Raw genomic sequence first — 13,107 nt, forward strand, 5'->3', positions numbered from 1 at the left:
GAGGAGGTGCAGGCGGGCGCGCCGCGGCTGCCCCCGAAGGGCGGCTACAAGACGCAGAGCATGCGCGACCTCCACACGAGCATGGAGGCCGGTGCGACAACGGTCGAGGAGAACGGCCGGCGGGCCCTCGAGCTCTTCCGCCAGGCGACGGCGGCGGACCTCGAGTCCTTCGACGATTCCTACGAGCCGACGATCTTCACCGTCGACTTTGACGTGGAGCTCCGGGCGTCGTCGCGCGGCTGCGCGAAACGCGCCGCGGACGCGGCCGCCGCGGCCGCCGGGACGGCCGTCGCCGCGCGCGCCGCGGATCTCGAGAAGGCCGCGCGGAAGGCGGCCTACGAGGCGCTGGACCTCGAGGGCCAGGCCCACGCGAAGCGCCACGTCGCCGTGCTGTCGAGCCGCGCGCTCACGGAGGCGCGCCGGGTCGTCGAGGAGACGCGGCGGCTGACGACGCGCCACGCGCGCGAGGCCGTCGGCTTCGCCGCGGACGCCGAGGACCGCGCGAAGCTCCTGGACCGCGCGTCCGCCGGCGACGCGGCGCTCGAGCAGGCGCGGCGCGAGATCGACGCGCTCAAGAAGCAGAACGAGGCCGCGAAGAACGAGGCGGCGACGGCGAAAAGGCACCTCCGGGCGCTCCTCGACGCGCGCGGCGGCGACGACCGCGACGACGACTTCGAGGAGCGGTGGACGGGCCGGAAGCCCGGGCAGGACACGACGGCCGCGGACGAGCTCCGGGACGCGCGGAGCCGCCTCGATGTCGCGCGCGCGGAGATCGAATTGCTCCGGCGGCAGGCGGCCGTGTCGCGCGCGGAGGCCGACGCGTGCAAGGTCGTCCACCGCGAGGTCGAGGCCGCGGACAACGCCTACTGCACGCTCTTCGGCATGGACATGGACGCGACCCTCGTCTGCGGGGGCTACGACGACGCGCCGCCCGCGCGGACCGTGACGCTCGACCGGCCCGCGAAGATCGGCCCGACGCCGCCCGCGGCGCCGGGCCGGCGGCCGCGCCCGAGCACGAAGCTCCAGGAGGCCGACAAGATCCGCGTCTAGATGCCTCCGCTCCTCGTAGGAGTAGAAGAGCGCGAGCTCCGACGAGATCCCCGTCTAGGTCGGCGCCTCGCGCCCCCTCTTATCCGGAGCCGTAGAGCGCCGCCGCGAGCTCCGAGAGCCAGTCCCGCGTGAGGCCCGGGTCCAGCGCGAGGACGAAGAGCAGCACCCACCAGGCGAGCACGATGTCCACGGTGTAGTGGCACCGCGTGCAGACGAGGCACGACGAGTAGACGGCCACGCCGAGCGGCAGCGCCCAGCCCGGCCAGCCGTAGCAGAGCGTCACGGCCCGGAGCCCGATGGAAAAGTTGAAGGTGTGGTTGCTCATGAGCTTGTCCGCCGAGCCGCCCATGAGCGGCAGGCCGCTGTCGGCGAACTCCGCCGTCGGCAGGATCGTCACGACGTGCAGCGTCGACGACAGCGCGTTTCCCAGCGCGTTGTAGTCGAAGAGCGCGCGGACGTATTCCGTGTGCGCGGCGTCGCCGACGGCGAGCACGGCGAACATCCAGAGCGCGCCGCCCACGCCGAAGGCGTCGCAGACGTACTGGAGCTGCGTGATGCGCGGCGTCAGCTCGAAGCCCACGTCGACGAGCGGTTGCTGCTTCGCCCGCGCCTGCCGCTTGTCGGCGTAGTGGAGCGTGGCGAAGTAGAACGTCGCGGCGAAGCACCACCACTGCATCGTCGCGAGCCACGAGGAGCAGAGCATGGCTGAGTGTCGACTTTGCGCGAGGCACTGATCAGCACGAGCACATCGCTCGCGGCGAGAACGGCAAAGGTCGGTGGAGCAGCTTGGCTGCCGCACACTTGCCGCACTGGAGGATGGGAGGCGAGGGATTCGGGCAGCAGTGAAAAGCGCCCGCGTCCGTCATGGAGGAGGTCTCGCTCTACAAACACATCTTGCCTACTACGAGTAAGGGTAGCATCGATGCTCCATCGGGCTCCATCGGGCTCCCACAGGCGGCGGTTGATCTCGCCGCGCCGCTCTTGGACGCCGTGCGCGTCAGATGGTTCGCGGTGGGGCCGACGCCCTTTACTTGCATGGGCACCGAGGAGTCGCCCAAGTTCCACGTTCAGTCCGGGGCGACGGCGTACCCCAACACCGGCGACCACCTCGACGAGTCGCGCTCGCCGGAGATGCTCGTGCTGCGAGAGGCGAGCGTCATGTTGACCGTCGGCATCCGGGTCATCCTCAGAGGGTTCCCCGGCCTGGAGCAGACGCTCGCGCGGGATTATCCGTCGCAGCCTGCCAAGTCCGCAGCGGTCTTGAAGCACGACGTCGGGCGCGGCGCCACCGCGGACATCGAAATCGTCCGAGCCGGCGTGCAGCTCGTCACCGACGCGTACCTCGCCGACCCCAAGTGCTCGACCATGAACTACCACCAGTACACCGCGTTGGAGCCCAGCGTCCTGTGGCCGTGACAACCTCGAGAGATTTGGGCTGGGAAAACGATGGGAAATCGTCACCGACATGCGTGGTAGGTTGAGCCTCGCCCACAACGCGCTCGACGAAGGCCCGGATCCCTGGCTGTGCGCCGTCTTGAACTTCATCATGGCCGAGCACCTCGGAAGCCGGGGGGACGCCGAGTATAGCGCGGCGGCAGCTTCGACGCTCGACGATTTGATCCGACTCCTCGAGAGTCGCGGACGCCCTTGCGCGTTCATGGGCGGCGTCCTGGCCAACCAAGTCCTGGCGCCACCGTCTGTGCTGGCGCGACTCTACTCGCTTCGGTCCTGCAAGTGGATGGCGCGCGGCGACGTCGGGGCCGCGGCGCGGGACCTCGACCGAATGGTCGAGTGCGACCCGACCCGCCGCTGCCAGAGCATCTTCGCGCGGCTGGCGCGGGGAGACGTCGTCGGCGCGCGCGCGGACCTCGAGCTCGCCCTGGCCGCGGCGCACGACGACGACCGGTTCCTGAGCGGCTATTGCTTCACGATGTCGGCGCTGCTCGCGCAGGAGGGCCGCGACGACGAGGGCGCCGCGCTCTTCCGCCGCGGCGTGGCCGCCGAGGCGCGCCACCACCACCTCTTCGGCGCGCGGCACCCCAAGGCCGACTCAACGTCGGCGGTCCACAAGTCGCCCGTGGGCTTCTTCACGAACGTCGCGTTCAAGCGCTACGGCACGGAGCGGACGCGCGCGGACCGGAAGCGGCGCGGCCTCTACGAGGACCCCGCGCTGAGCGTCGACGCCCTCGGCGGGCTCCCGAGGGCCCAGGCCCGGGCCTTCGCCGCCCTCGCGCAAGGGGAGCCGGCCGTCGTCGAGCCGCTCGGGGCCGACGACGCCGACCCGGCCCAGCCGCTCCTCGACGAGCTCGCTCGGCGCGCCGTCGCCGACCTGGGCCGGCGCGGAGGCGACGACGACGCGCCGGCCTTTGCGCCGGGCCAGGTCGTCATCGTCCACGGGCTAACCTCGGCCGCCGGGAGCGCCTACAACGGCGCGCTCGCGTTCGTCTCGATGCACCGCCCGGACGGGCGGCTGGCCGTCATGCTCGTCGACTCGAAGAAGGAGCTCGCCGTGCGGCCGCGGAACCTCCGCGCGCCGACGTCGGACGCCGAGGCGCGAGCCGCGCTCGTCAGAGACGCGCGGCTCGTCGAGAACGCGCGTCGCCCGCCCGCCGAGGTGGCCGCGGGGACCGAGGCCGCGCCGGCCGCCGCCGGTGCTCCGAAGAAGCGCAAGAAGCGGCGCCGGCGGAAGCGGGCCGGAAACGCCGAGAAGCCCGCGTCCGACGACGAGGCGTCGGGCGACGACGACGCGCCGCGTTCCCCGACGGCGGAGGACGTCGACGCGGCACTCGGCGATGCCGGCGATCGTCGGGTGGTCGAAGAGGAGCGTCGACGGCATCTCGGGACCATCGACTTGGCGGTCGCCGCCGAGCCGCCGGTTCCGGAGGCCGCGGCCTTCCCCTGCGCGCGGGCCGGCTGCGCCCGCGTCGACACGATGGCCTGCGCCAAGTGCCACCGCGCCTGGTACTGCTCCCGCGAATGCCAGGCCGCGTGCTGGGCGGAGCACAAGGCCGTGTGTCGCGTCGCGCGCGGCGAGCGCACGCGCCTCGTCGTCGAGTACGACTCGGCGCGATGCGGGGCCTTCAAGAACGCGTGCGGCAACACGGCGCCGAGCCGCCGGTGCCGCGCGCGCGAGCCCCACGTGCTCAAGTTCTACGCCGTGAGCGACCCGGACGCGGGGCTCGAGCCGGACTTCATCTGGGCCCACGACCGCCTCGGGCGCCGCAACCTCGAGATCACCGCGACCGCGAACCCGACGGCCTACGCCGGCCTCGTCCGCGCGATCGAGACGGGCGGCGTCACGAACCGAGAACAGCCGCTGCTGACCACGGCCTACTTCGCCGCCTGGGGCGTCGACGGCGACGGCGACGCGGCCGTCGCGGAGGTCGACGTCGACCTGCGCCGCGCGCTGCCCCCGCAGAACTGGGGTCCTCCCTGGTCCGGGCCCCCTACCGTAGGGCCTGGGTTGAAAGACCCGGGCCCGCCAAGGTAAGCACGCGGGCGACCGGTCGATTCGGCGCCCCCGGGCTCACTCGTCGGGCGACCGGTCGATTAGGCGCCCCCGGGGGGGCTCACTCGTCGAGCTTGCGCTTCTTCTGCTTGTCCTTGGGCGAGAGCTTCTGGAGCTTGGCGACGAAGAAGCCGTCCATGTTGTGCGTGTGCGGGTAGAAGCGCCTCGCGAGGGCCATGGACGGGTGGTACCGCTTCTGGCCGCAGCGCACGAAGGCGTCGCAGGCGAAGGGCAGGCCCGCGTCGACGAGCTTCACGTTGCGCTTGTCGAGCGCGTACTGGACGACGTCCTCGTTCTCGAGCACGGCGACGGAGCACGTCGAGTAGACGACGACGCCCGCCTTCTTGTCGTCGACGGAGTCGATGGCCGCGAGGATTAATTCTTTTTGGAGGTGCGCGAGCTTTTTCACGTCCTCGAGCGTCCGCGTGCCCTTGATCGACTGGTCGCGCGAGATGACGCCGAGGCCCGTGCACGGCGCGTCCAGGAGCACGCGGTCGAAGCCGCCCATGACGCCCGGGAAGGCGCGGCCGTCGTGGCAGCAGACGACGGCGTTGGACACGCCGAGGCGGTGCAGGTTCGCGACCGTCGCCTTGTGCCGCTCCTTCTTCAAATCGTTGCAGACGAGCGTGCCCGAGTTCTTCATGAGCTGCGCGCAGTAGGAGCTCTTGCCCCCCGGCGCCGCGGCGAGCTCGAGGACGCGCTCGCCGGGCTCGGGCCCCAGCGCGAGCACGGGGCACTGCGACGCCGCGCTCTGGAGCATGTAGTGGCCCGCGAGGTACTCCGGCGTCGCGCCGACGGGCACGCTGCTCTCCGTGATCTTCAGCGCCACCTTGGACCAGGCCGCCATGGGCTCGAGGTGCACGCCCCGCTTGATCAGCGTCTGCGCGAGGTCCTTGCGCCGCGTCTTCAGCGTGTTCGTCCGGATGACGACGGGCCGCGGCTTGTCGTTCGCGTCCATGAATTCGACGCACTCGGAAGGCGAGAAGATGGTCAGGAAGAGCTCCGTGAGCTCCTGCAGGTAGCCGTAGTAGGACGTCAAATCCTCGCCGAGCTCGCGCAGGTACTCGGCCCGCGCCTTGCCCTTCTTGGCCCGCTCCTTGAAGTGGCCCAGGACGCCGAGGTTCTCCTGGATGCGGCCCCAGGTCGCCGTCGGGTTTTGGTCGTCGACGAGCGCGCCGTCCATCGTTTAAAAACGTGCGGCTGCGAGACCTGCTCCGCTGCGACGACGCTGCGAGACGCTCTCTCTGGCCCCCAGCAGCTCCAAAATCGCCCGATAGCACAGCACTCAAGCTGATGTTGTCGTCGATGCCGCGATGCTGCCCCCCGGGCCCCGATTCCGCCGCGCTGCCATCCACCGGCGTGGAAGTGGAAGTCACCGACGATTCCGATAGAATGGGGCTCCTCACCATGTCCGGCTCCTTCCTCTGGGTCAACGCCCTCTTCCCTCCCGTCCTCGCCGGCGCCTTCTTCGGCACGAAGGCCTACCTGGCCAGCGAGTACGCGGACCAGCTCGTGGCCATGTACGGCGTCCCCGTCGCGGACGTGCCGATGGTGGTAGCCGTCTACACGAGCGCCTTCGCCTTCTTCAGCGGCATTGTCAGCATCATGTACACGGCGGCGGTGACGAACGCCTACGACAACAACACGCCGCGGATCCAGCGCGGCCCGGACCTCTACAAGGTGACGCCGCTGGGCTTCCGCCTCCAGAGCGCGCACAACAACGCGCTCGAGACCGTCGGCGCCTACCTCATGCCCTGCTTCTTCGCCGCGACGACGCTCAAGCTCGACCCGGTCTTCTTCGCGAAGCTCGCGGCGCCCGTCGTGCCGCTGCGCGTCCTCTTCACGCTCTTCTACGCGGCGAACATGGACGCGCTCCGCTCCGGGACGTTCGTGGTGCAGAACACGTGCATCTTCTTCATCGGCTTCGCGTCCTTCGCGCCCGCGGCCAAGGAACTGATGGCGGCCTAGCGCGCGTCGGCGCGGCGGGTAAAGTGGCGTCGGTCCTCGTTACTTTATGTACAGGGGAGGGATATGCGACGCGAAGCGTCGGCGGTCTCTCGAGGATGCTTAGTTCGACGAGTTGTCGAAGTTCGTGCCGATCTGCTGCACGGGCGGTTTCTTGTTGACGTAGTCCTCGCCGAAGCACTTGAGGCATTCCTGCCAGTTCTTGGCGAGGAGCGCCTCCTTGAACTGCGGGTCGTTGACGCGGGCCTGCGTGCGTTTTGGGGGTGCTTTAGGGGGTGTTTTGAGGGGATTTTGAAGGGATTTTGGGGGGTTCGGGGAGGTTTTACCTTCAGTTTCGTGAAGACCGCGGCCTGGATGACGCTCTGCGCGTTGTCCATGAGGTCGTGGACGCGCTTGCGGTTCGACTTGAGGCGCGTCGGCCGGTGCATGATGAGCTGCTTCGCAAAGGCGTACGTCATGAGCTTGCGGAACTTGCGCTGCTTGTCCGCGGGCAGGTAGGACTCGAAGTACGTCAAAGAGGCGTAGGCGGCGGGCGTCGCGCCGTCCGGCGCCATGTCCACGATCTTCGTCGAGAAGACGGGGAGGACGCCGACCATGGAGGAGGTGAGGAAGCCCAGGCCGACCATGCAGGCGACGTCGCGGACCGTGGCCTCTCTTGTGAACTCCGAGTCCTTAACGTTGAACTCGATCTGCATGTTCATGTTGACGGTGGCGAGGTCCTCGGAGTACTGGTAGGACATGAGGCGGAAGAACGTGCCCTCGTACGCAAAGACGCAGGCGACGGCCTCGTCGTTGCCGGCCATCTCGAACACGAGCCTGAGCCGCCGGCGCGAGGAAGCTCGACGTGGGGCGCGAGGAAGCTCGACGGTGGCGTGGGGCGGGGGCCCGAGCTGCGTCGCGAGGAAGCTCGACGAAGGCGACAGGCGGCGACGTGCGTCTCGCAGCCTGTGATCGAGCACATCTCGTGATTGTAAAACCTGCAACACAGAGGTGCAACACGCTTCGGCGAAGCCAAAGTTTTACCACAACTACCTTGCGATAGAAGCTGTATAGAGCGTGTTTCGACGCGCTGTTCGTGGGCCGTGCGCGCCCCGCCAGACGCCGCGCGCCGACCCCGCGGACGCCGCGCCGACCCCGGACGCCATGTCGGACCCCGGACGCCCGCGCAAAGGCGCTGCGAGCAAGTTTAGCATCGACCGAGATCGCTTTCCAGACCGGGAACTTCTGCTCGACCAGCGCCTTGAGAACGGGCACCTGCCCGACGTCGCTGTCAACGCGCACAACGTGGCCTCGTCCACGCTGTATCGCCAAGCAAATGAGTTGATCAGTGGAAGTGGTGTTGGTCCAGCCAAGCAAGCGAAGGCGTTGGAATTGGTAGGAACCGGATACCGCGAGTACACCTCTGCTCTCGTCAGTGCCTACCCCTCCGCGGGCAGCGGCTCCGTGAAGAAGATGAAGCAGCATCAGTGGGCAGGTCGGCGCTTCGGAAAAAAGTGGTTACCGAAAGGCGAACGAGCCAAAAACGTTAAGTTCAAAGGCACATGCGGCTATAGGAGGAGTAGAAAGTGTCCCAGCTTCAGCCCGAAGGACGTGAAGCACAGCCTGACCGCGATCGTGAAAGAGATCATCTACCTCCTCAAGTGCGAACTCGGGATTCTCACACGACGCGGCCATGGAAGCAGCATTCCGCGGACAGAAAAAGAGCTCAGAAGGCGAGCAGTGGAAGTCGGAGAAGCTTGGAATTATCGTCGCAGGGAAGCGTTCCACGAGGCTGTTGCTGCTGCGACGAAGGAGAAGGAGGAACGCGCGCGCGCGGAGCAACAGGCGAGCCGCGCGGCGCGCGCGGCGGCGCGCGGGCGGCCTTCTTGAGCCTTCCTGAGGGGGCCACAAGGTCGGGGGGCTCGTGTATAGCTAAGGTGTCGATATAGCCAGGTCACACCAAATTACTCGGTTTGGCGGATCTTCCGCCGATCAACGACGCGCGGCGGCGCGCGTCGACGTCCGTCGACTTCTAATTAGACGAGGTACTGGTCCCCGCTCGGGCAGGGCAGCCCGAGCCCGAGCGCCTCGAGCGCGGGGCACTTCGCCGCGCTGTGGAACTCGGCGATGACCGTCGTGCGGTCCCGCGCGCCCTCGGGCGTGCCCTTGTGGACCGCGTGCGTGTCGAAGAGGAAGCCGCCGCCGCGCCGGCCGCACGCGGCGACGACGTCGTAGGCGCCGCGCACGTAGGCGTCCTCGAAGCGGCTCGCCGCGAAGCTGTCCGTGCGGTAGTACCGCAGGCGGTGCGTGCCGCGCGCGACGAGCGTCGGGTGGCCGTCGTCGCAGTCGACGTCGTGGAGGTAGACGAAGAGCTTGAGCCGGCGGCCGACGCGGTCGTGGTGCCAGAGCCCGGCGATGTAGGCGCCCTCGTCCTCGCCCCGCGTCGTGAGGCGCGTGACCTTGTAGCCGTCGAGGGCCGCGTCCGCGCCGAGGTACGACTCCACGGCCGCGCGGAGCGTCGCGTTGCGCGCGAGAAAGTCCTCGACGGCGGGCAGCCGCATACGCGCCGTGGCGACGGCGCCGCCGGACGTCACGGAGAGAAACGCCGACGGCGGCCCGCGCAGGCTTTCCTCGGCGTCGCGCGCGAGCGCGTCGAGCGCCACGTCGCCGAAACCCCAGTCGTCGACGACCGCGACGCCGTCGCGCGCCAGCGCCGCCCCCAGCGGGTCCGCCGGCGGCGGCAGCGGCCCGTCGAGTTCCCAGTGGAACTGGCCGTTGGGGTCGTCGGCGAGGTAGGCGGCCCGCGCGAGCGCCGCGCCCGCCGCGTCCGCGCGGTCGAGCGACACGCCGAGCGCGTCGGCCCGGACGTCGCCCGCCGCGACGAGGCGCCCCAGCGCGCCGCCGAGGCGGCCGGCGACGCGCGCCCGGCTCGCGGCCCAGGCGCCGGCGAGGGCGTCGCCGAAGACGTAGGCGCCGAGGTTCGCCGCGTCGAACGGGTTCGCCGCCGCGGGTCCCGCGTCCGCCTCTCCACAAACGTCGGCGCGCGGCGGCGCCGGCCAGGAGGCGACGAGTTTGCGCGCCGCCGCGAGCGCCGCGGGGTCCGCGGCGCGGCCCGCGCGGCAGGACACGCCCGCGGCCGGCGCCGCGCACTCCTCGGCCGTGGCGCACGGCCGCGCGCAGAGGCCGCCGACGGCGCCGCCGCCGCCGCAGGGCTCGGCGAAGGCCACGGGGCCCGCGCCGCGCCCGCCGCCGAAGGCCGCCGACGCCGACGCCGCGCTCGGGAAGCCCAGCGCCGCGCAGACGACCGTCGCCTCGCGCAGGGTCCAATTCGACGCCGCGACGCCGCGCCAGGCGCCGCCCGGCGCGAATTTCACCTCGACGCGCCCGCAGTCCGAGTTGCAGCCCGCGAGCTGCAGCGCGACGACCTCATCGCCGGCTGTCTGCGGCAGGCAGAGGAGCGCAAGCGCAAGCCACCATCGTCTCGTCATCAACAGGGCCGGCACCCGCGTCGGGGGGTCGCCTTCCGCGACGCCCAATCCCGGCGACTCGGCCGGCGGACTCGTAGGGTAGTCCGTGGGGGCTGCTGGGGTCATGCGCCGAGGTGGCCGGCTCGGAATCGAGGCCATGGCGTCGCCGCGCGCGCGCCACGAATGCGAGCTTCACCCGCCTGCGGACCCCCGGCCAACTCGGAGACGGCGAAGCAGTACCACGACCGATCCCTCTCCCTAGCTCGCCGGGGGTCCGCAGGCGGGTGTGCGAGCTTCCCATTGGTCGATTCGAACTGAGCTGATGTTGCACTCGACTCGGCGCCGGCGCTCGTCCTCCGAGAGGCAGCCCCTCGCGCCGAGCTGGTCGTGGAGCGCGACGCCTGGGGCCTAGGTGGCGGCGGTGGACACCTCGTACCCATGGATGACTCCGGAGGTGCTCTGCTTGCGGGAATTGGCTCTGTCGTCGAACGCTTGGGCGTCGGAGCGACGATTCCCAGTGGCGGCACAGCTTCCAGTGCCTCTGCGGCAGCCCCAGGGTGGCACCACGCGCAGCCGAGCGGCAAGTACCACGTTCTAATATGTCGGCGAGCACAGCGCCGCGCCATGGACCGCGCCGTGACCGGAGCCATTCGCGCAGCGGCCTCGAACGACTGGCATGGCGCACAGCGTCATCGAGTGTACCTGGTTGGCCAAGGGGCTGCTCACGTTAGTGTTGGGGCCTCCAGGCAAGTCGCACGGACCCATGGACCAGATCGGACGCAAGAATGCGACCGCCAAGGTCGAGATGCGCATCACAGACCGATTCGAGCACACCGCGGCCACTGCGCGCGCGCGCGGCCGCCATCACTGCACGGACTTCCACCAAGTCTAATCCCCCCGGCCCTTTTTCCACGCGCGACGGGTCGGGTAAGGAGCGGCCTCGCCGCGTTGCCGGGATTGGGCTACTCGTCGTCACGCGCTGCGGCCGGCGCCGGGGTCGAGTGCCGGGCCTTTCGTCATCATCTGGGACTTCCCTCGGGCTGCACCTTGAAACGTTGAAGTGGTTCAACGCGGCGCGCGGTGCCACCAAACATGGAAACTACGACTTAGGCCGCCCTCCCGCCGCGTCGTCGGCCGGCGCGGCGGCGCCGTCGTCCTTGAAGTAGAGCCCGAAGGACGCGCGGACGCCCTCGTCGAACTTGGACCAGTCGCCCGCGTCCCAGGCCGCGCGGATCGTCGCGTCGATCGCTTGCCACTCGGCCTCGGCCTCGGGCGACGGCGCGGCGACTCTGCGCTCGTAGCCCAGGGCCTTGAGCGCGCCGGGCGCGCGCGACCGCGCGACGGCCGAGAACTCGGCGATCGACGACACGTCGAGGTACGCGGCGAGGGCCCCCAAGCCCGTGGCGAAGGTGCCGACGCTGAGCAGCGTCGCCAGCGACAGCGCCTTGACCGCGACGACGCCCGGCGACGCCACGCCCGCGACGCTCTTGGGCATGAAGTAGCGGTAGGACAGCAGGCTCGCGCAGCCGAGGGACCAGAGGCCGTAGGCCTTGGCGTTGAACGGTTTTTCGGGTTCGTTCGTCATGGGTGTGTGTGCTGACGACGAATGTGGTCTGGGCTGAGCGATTGCGCGCGCGTCGCTGCCGAGGGCCGCTCGCGCGGCGATTGCCACAGGCGCCGCTTGCCGGAGAGCTCGGCCGCGCCGGAGAGCGGTCCAGGCCCCTCGTCGACCCGCGCTTCGCGCCGCCGCCGCGCTCGACGCGCGCCGCATCAGCGCGCGGGACACGCGCCAGGAGCCGCGAAAAGGTCGCGGTCCATCGTTGGGAAGCCGCCGCGAGCGCCCGCGCCGCGCCCGCGCCGCGCCGCGCACCGCAACAGAGCATGGACAAGGCGACGCGGTGCAAGGAGTGCCCCGGGTGCCGCCACGCGGCGGCCGTGCGGGAGGGGTCGAGCGTCGGCTGCGGCAAGTGCCTCCAGTGCTACAAGAAGCGCTACGGGACCGCGGCGGAGTCGCGGCAGTCGTGCGCGCTCTCGTACTGCACCGGCATGCGCCAGGGCGAGCGAGGGGCCGCCATCGCCGGCCTCGGCGCCGGCTGGACGCTCTACGAGATCAAGCGCAAGGGCGACGGCCCCCCCGACACCTACTGGCTCTCGCCCGAGGGCGCGCGCTTCCGGTCGCGGACCGAGCTCCTCGTCTACCTGCACACGACGGGCCAGGCGGCGGACGGCTGGGACTGGGACCGGCCGGCGCGCACGCCCGTGCCGCCGGGCAAGGCGGGCACGCCGTCGCCCGAGATGCTCGCCGCCGCGAAGCGCGTCTTCGAGGCCTGGTCCGCGCGCGACGGCGGCGGAACCGCGGCGCCCGCGCGGAAGGCGGCCGCGCGGCGGCCGTCGCCGCCCGCGAGGGCCGCGCCGCCGACGACGAAGAAGCGGCCGCGCGCGTCGCCGCCGGCGCCGGCGCCGCCCCGGGCCCGCGCGCCGGGCCAGGCGGGCAAGGCCTTCTACGACTACGAGGACCTGCGCGCGTTGGGCTCGAACGGCCTCCACGAGGAGGGCTTCTTCAACCTCAACCGCGATTGGACGAACAACCTGCTCATCACGGACCGGGGCGTCGTCCACGGCCACGGCATGGTCGCGAAGATGCGCCTCGCCAAGGGCAAGACCTTCGTCGACGTCACGTCGCCCTACGTCGAATCCGCGCCGCCGCTCGCGGACCAGGACGACGGCCCGCGGTCCGAGCGCTACATCATCACGTCCAAGGGGCGCACCTACTTCAAGCTCGGCAACTTCTCCCACGAGACCGGCGACGACGTCTGGGCCCACTCCTTCTTCGTCAACGAGGCCATGGAGGAGTTCGGCCAGGTCGCGAACGCGAAGCGGACCATCGAGCGGAACCTGCCGGGCTCCTGCCTCGGTTTGAAGCTCCTCCGCGACGTCGACGCCAACGAGGAGCTCCTGGTGGAATACGTCGACAAGGGGCCCGGCGGCTCGCCGCGCAAGCGGCGGCGCCGCGCGCCGTCCGCGGCCGCGGCCGACGACGAGGAGAAGCAGGGCGGCGAGGAGGACTCGGCGGACGGCGACGACGGCGAGCCGGCGTCGCGCCACCGCATCGTCATCGTCATCGACTCGTCCGACGAC

At 70.5% G+C, this 13,107-nt stretch overlaps 3 protein-coding genes across 3 annotated transcripts in view; all 3 read right to left on the minus strand.

The window, feature by feature from the left end:
- Positions 1-4,619: 4,619 nt before the first annotated feature.
- AURANDRAFT_59367 (hypothetical protein) lies at positions 4,620-5,741 on the minus strand (the record flags this gene model as incomplete). Its single annotated transcript, XM_009041765.1, has 1 exon — positions 4,620-5,741. The coding sequence occupies one exon, from the start codon at positions 5,739-5,741 to the stop codon at positions 4,620-4,622; it is 1,122 nt and encodes a 373-aa protein (XP_009040013.1).
- Positions 5,742-6,625: 884 nt separating this feature from the next.
- AURANDRAFT_72261 (hypothetical protein) lies at positions 6,626-10,120 on the minus strand (the record flags this gene model as incomplete). Its single annotated transcript, XM_009041764.1, has 3 exons — positions 6,626-6,769; positions 6,850-7,339; positions 8,552-10,120. 3 exons carry the CDS (start codon positions 10,093-10,095, stop codon positions 6,626-6,628), a joined length of 2,178 nt encoding a protein of 725 aa, XP_009040012.1.
- Positions 10,121-11,068: 948 nt separating this feature from the next.
- AURANDRAFT_66503 (hypothetical protein) overlaps positions 11,069-13,107 on the minus strand; it is a gene marked incomplete at both ends in the record, with an annotated part of 6,659 nt that continues 4,620 nt past the window's right edge. The window contains 2 exons of the mRNA XM_009041763.1: positions 11,069-11,518; positions 12,177-12,296. Of these exons, the coding sequence (XP_009040011.1) occupies positions 11,069-11,518; positions 12,177-12,296 (570 nt within the window). The remainder of the gene's footprint in view (positions 11,519-12,176; positions 12,297-13,107) is intronic.

The sequence above is a fragment of the Aureococcus anophagefferens genome (assembly GCF_000186865.1).
Source record: "Aureococcus anophagefferens unplaced genomic scaffold AURANscaffold_23, whole genome shotgun sequence".
NCBI lineage: Eukaryota > Pelagophyceae > Pelagomonadales > Pelagomonadaceae > Aureococcus > Aureococcus anophagefferens.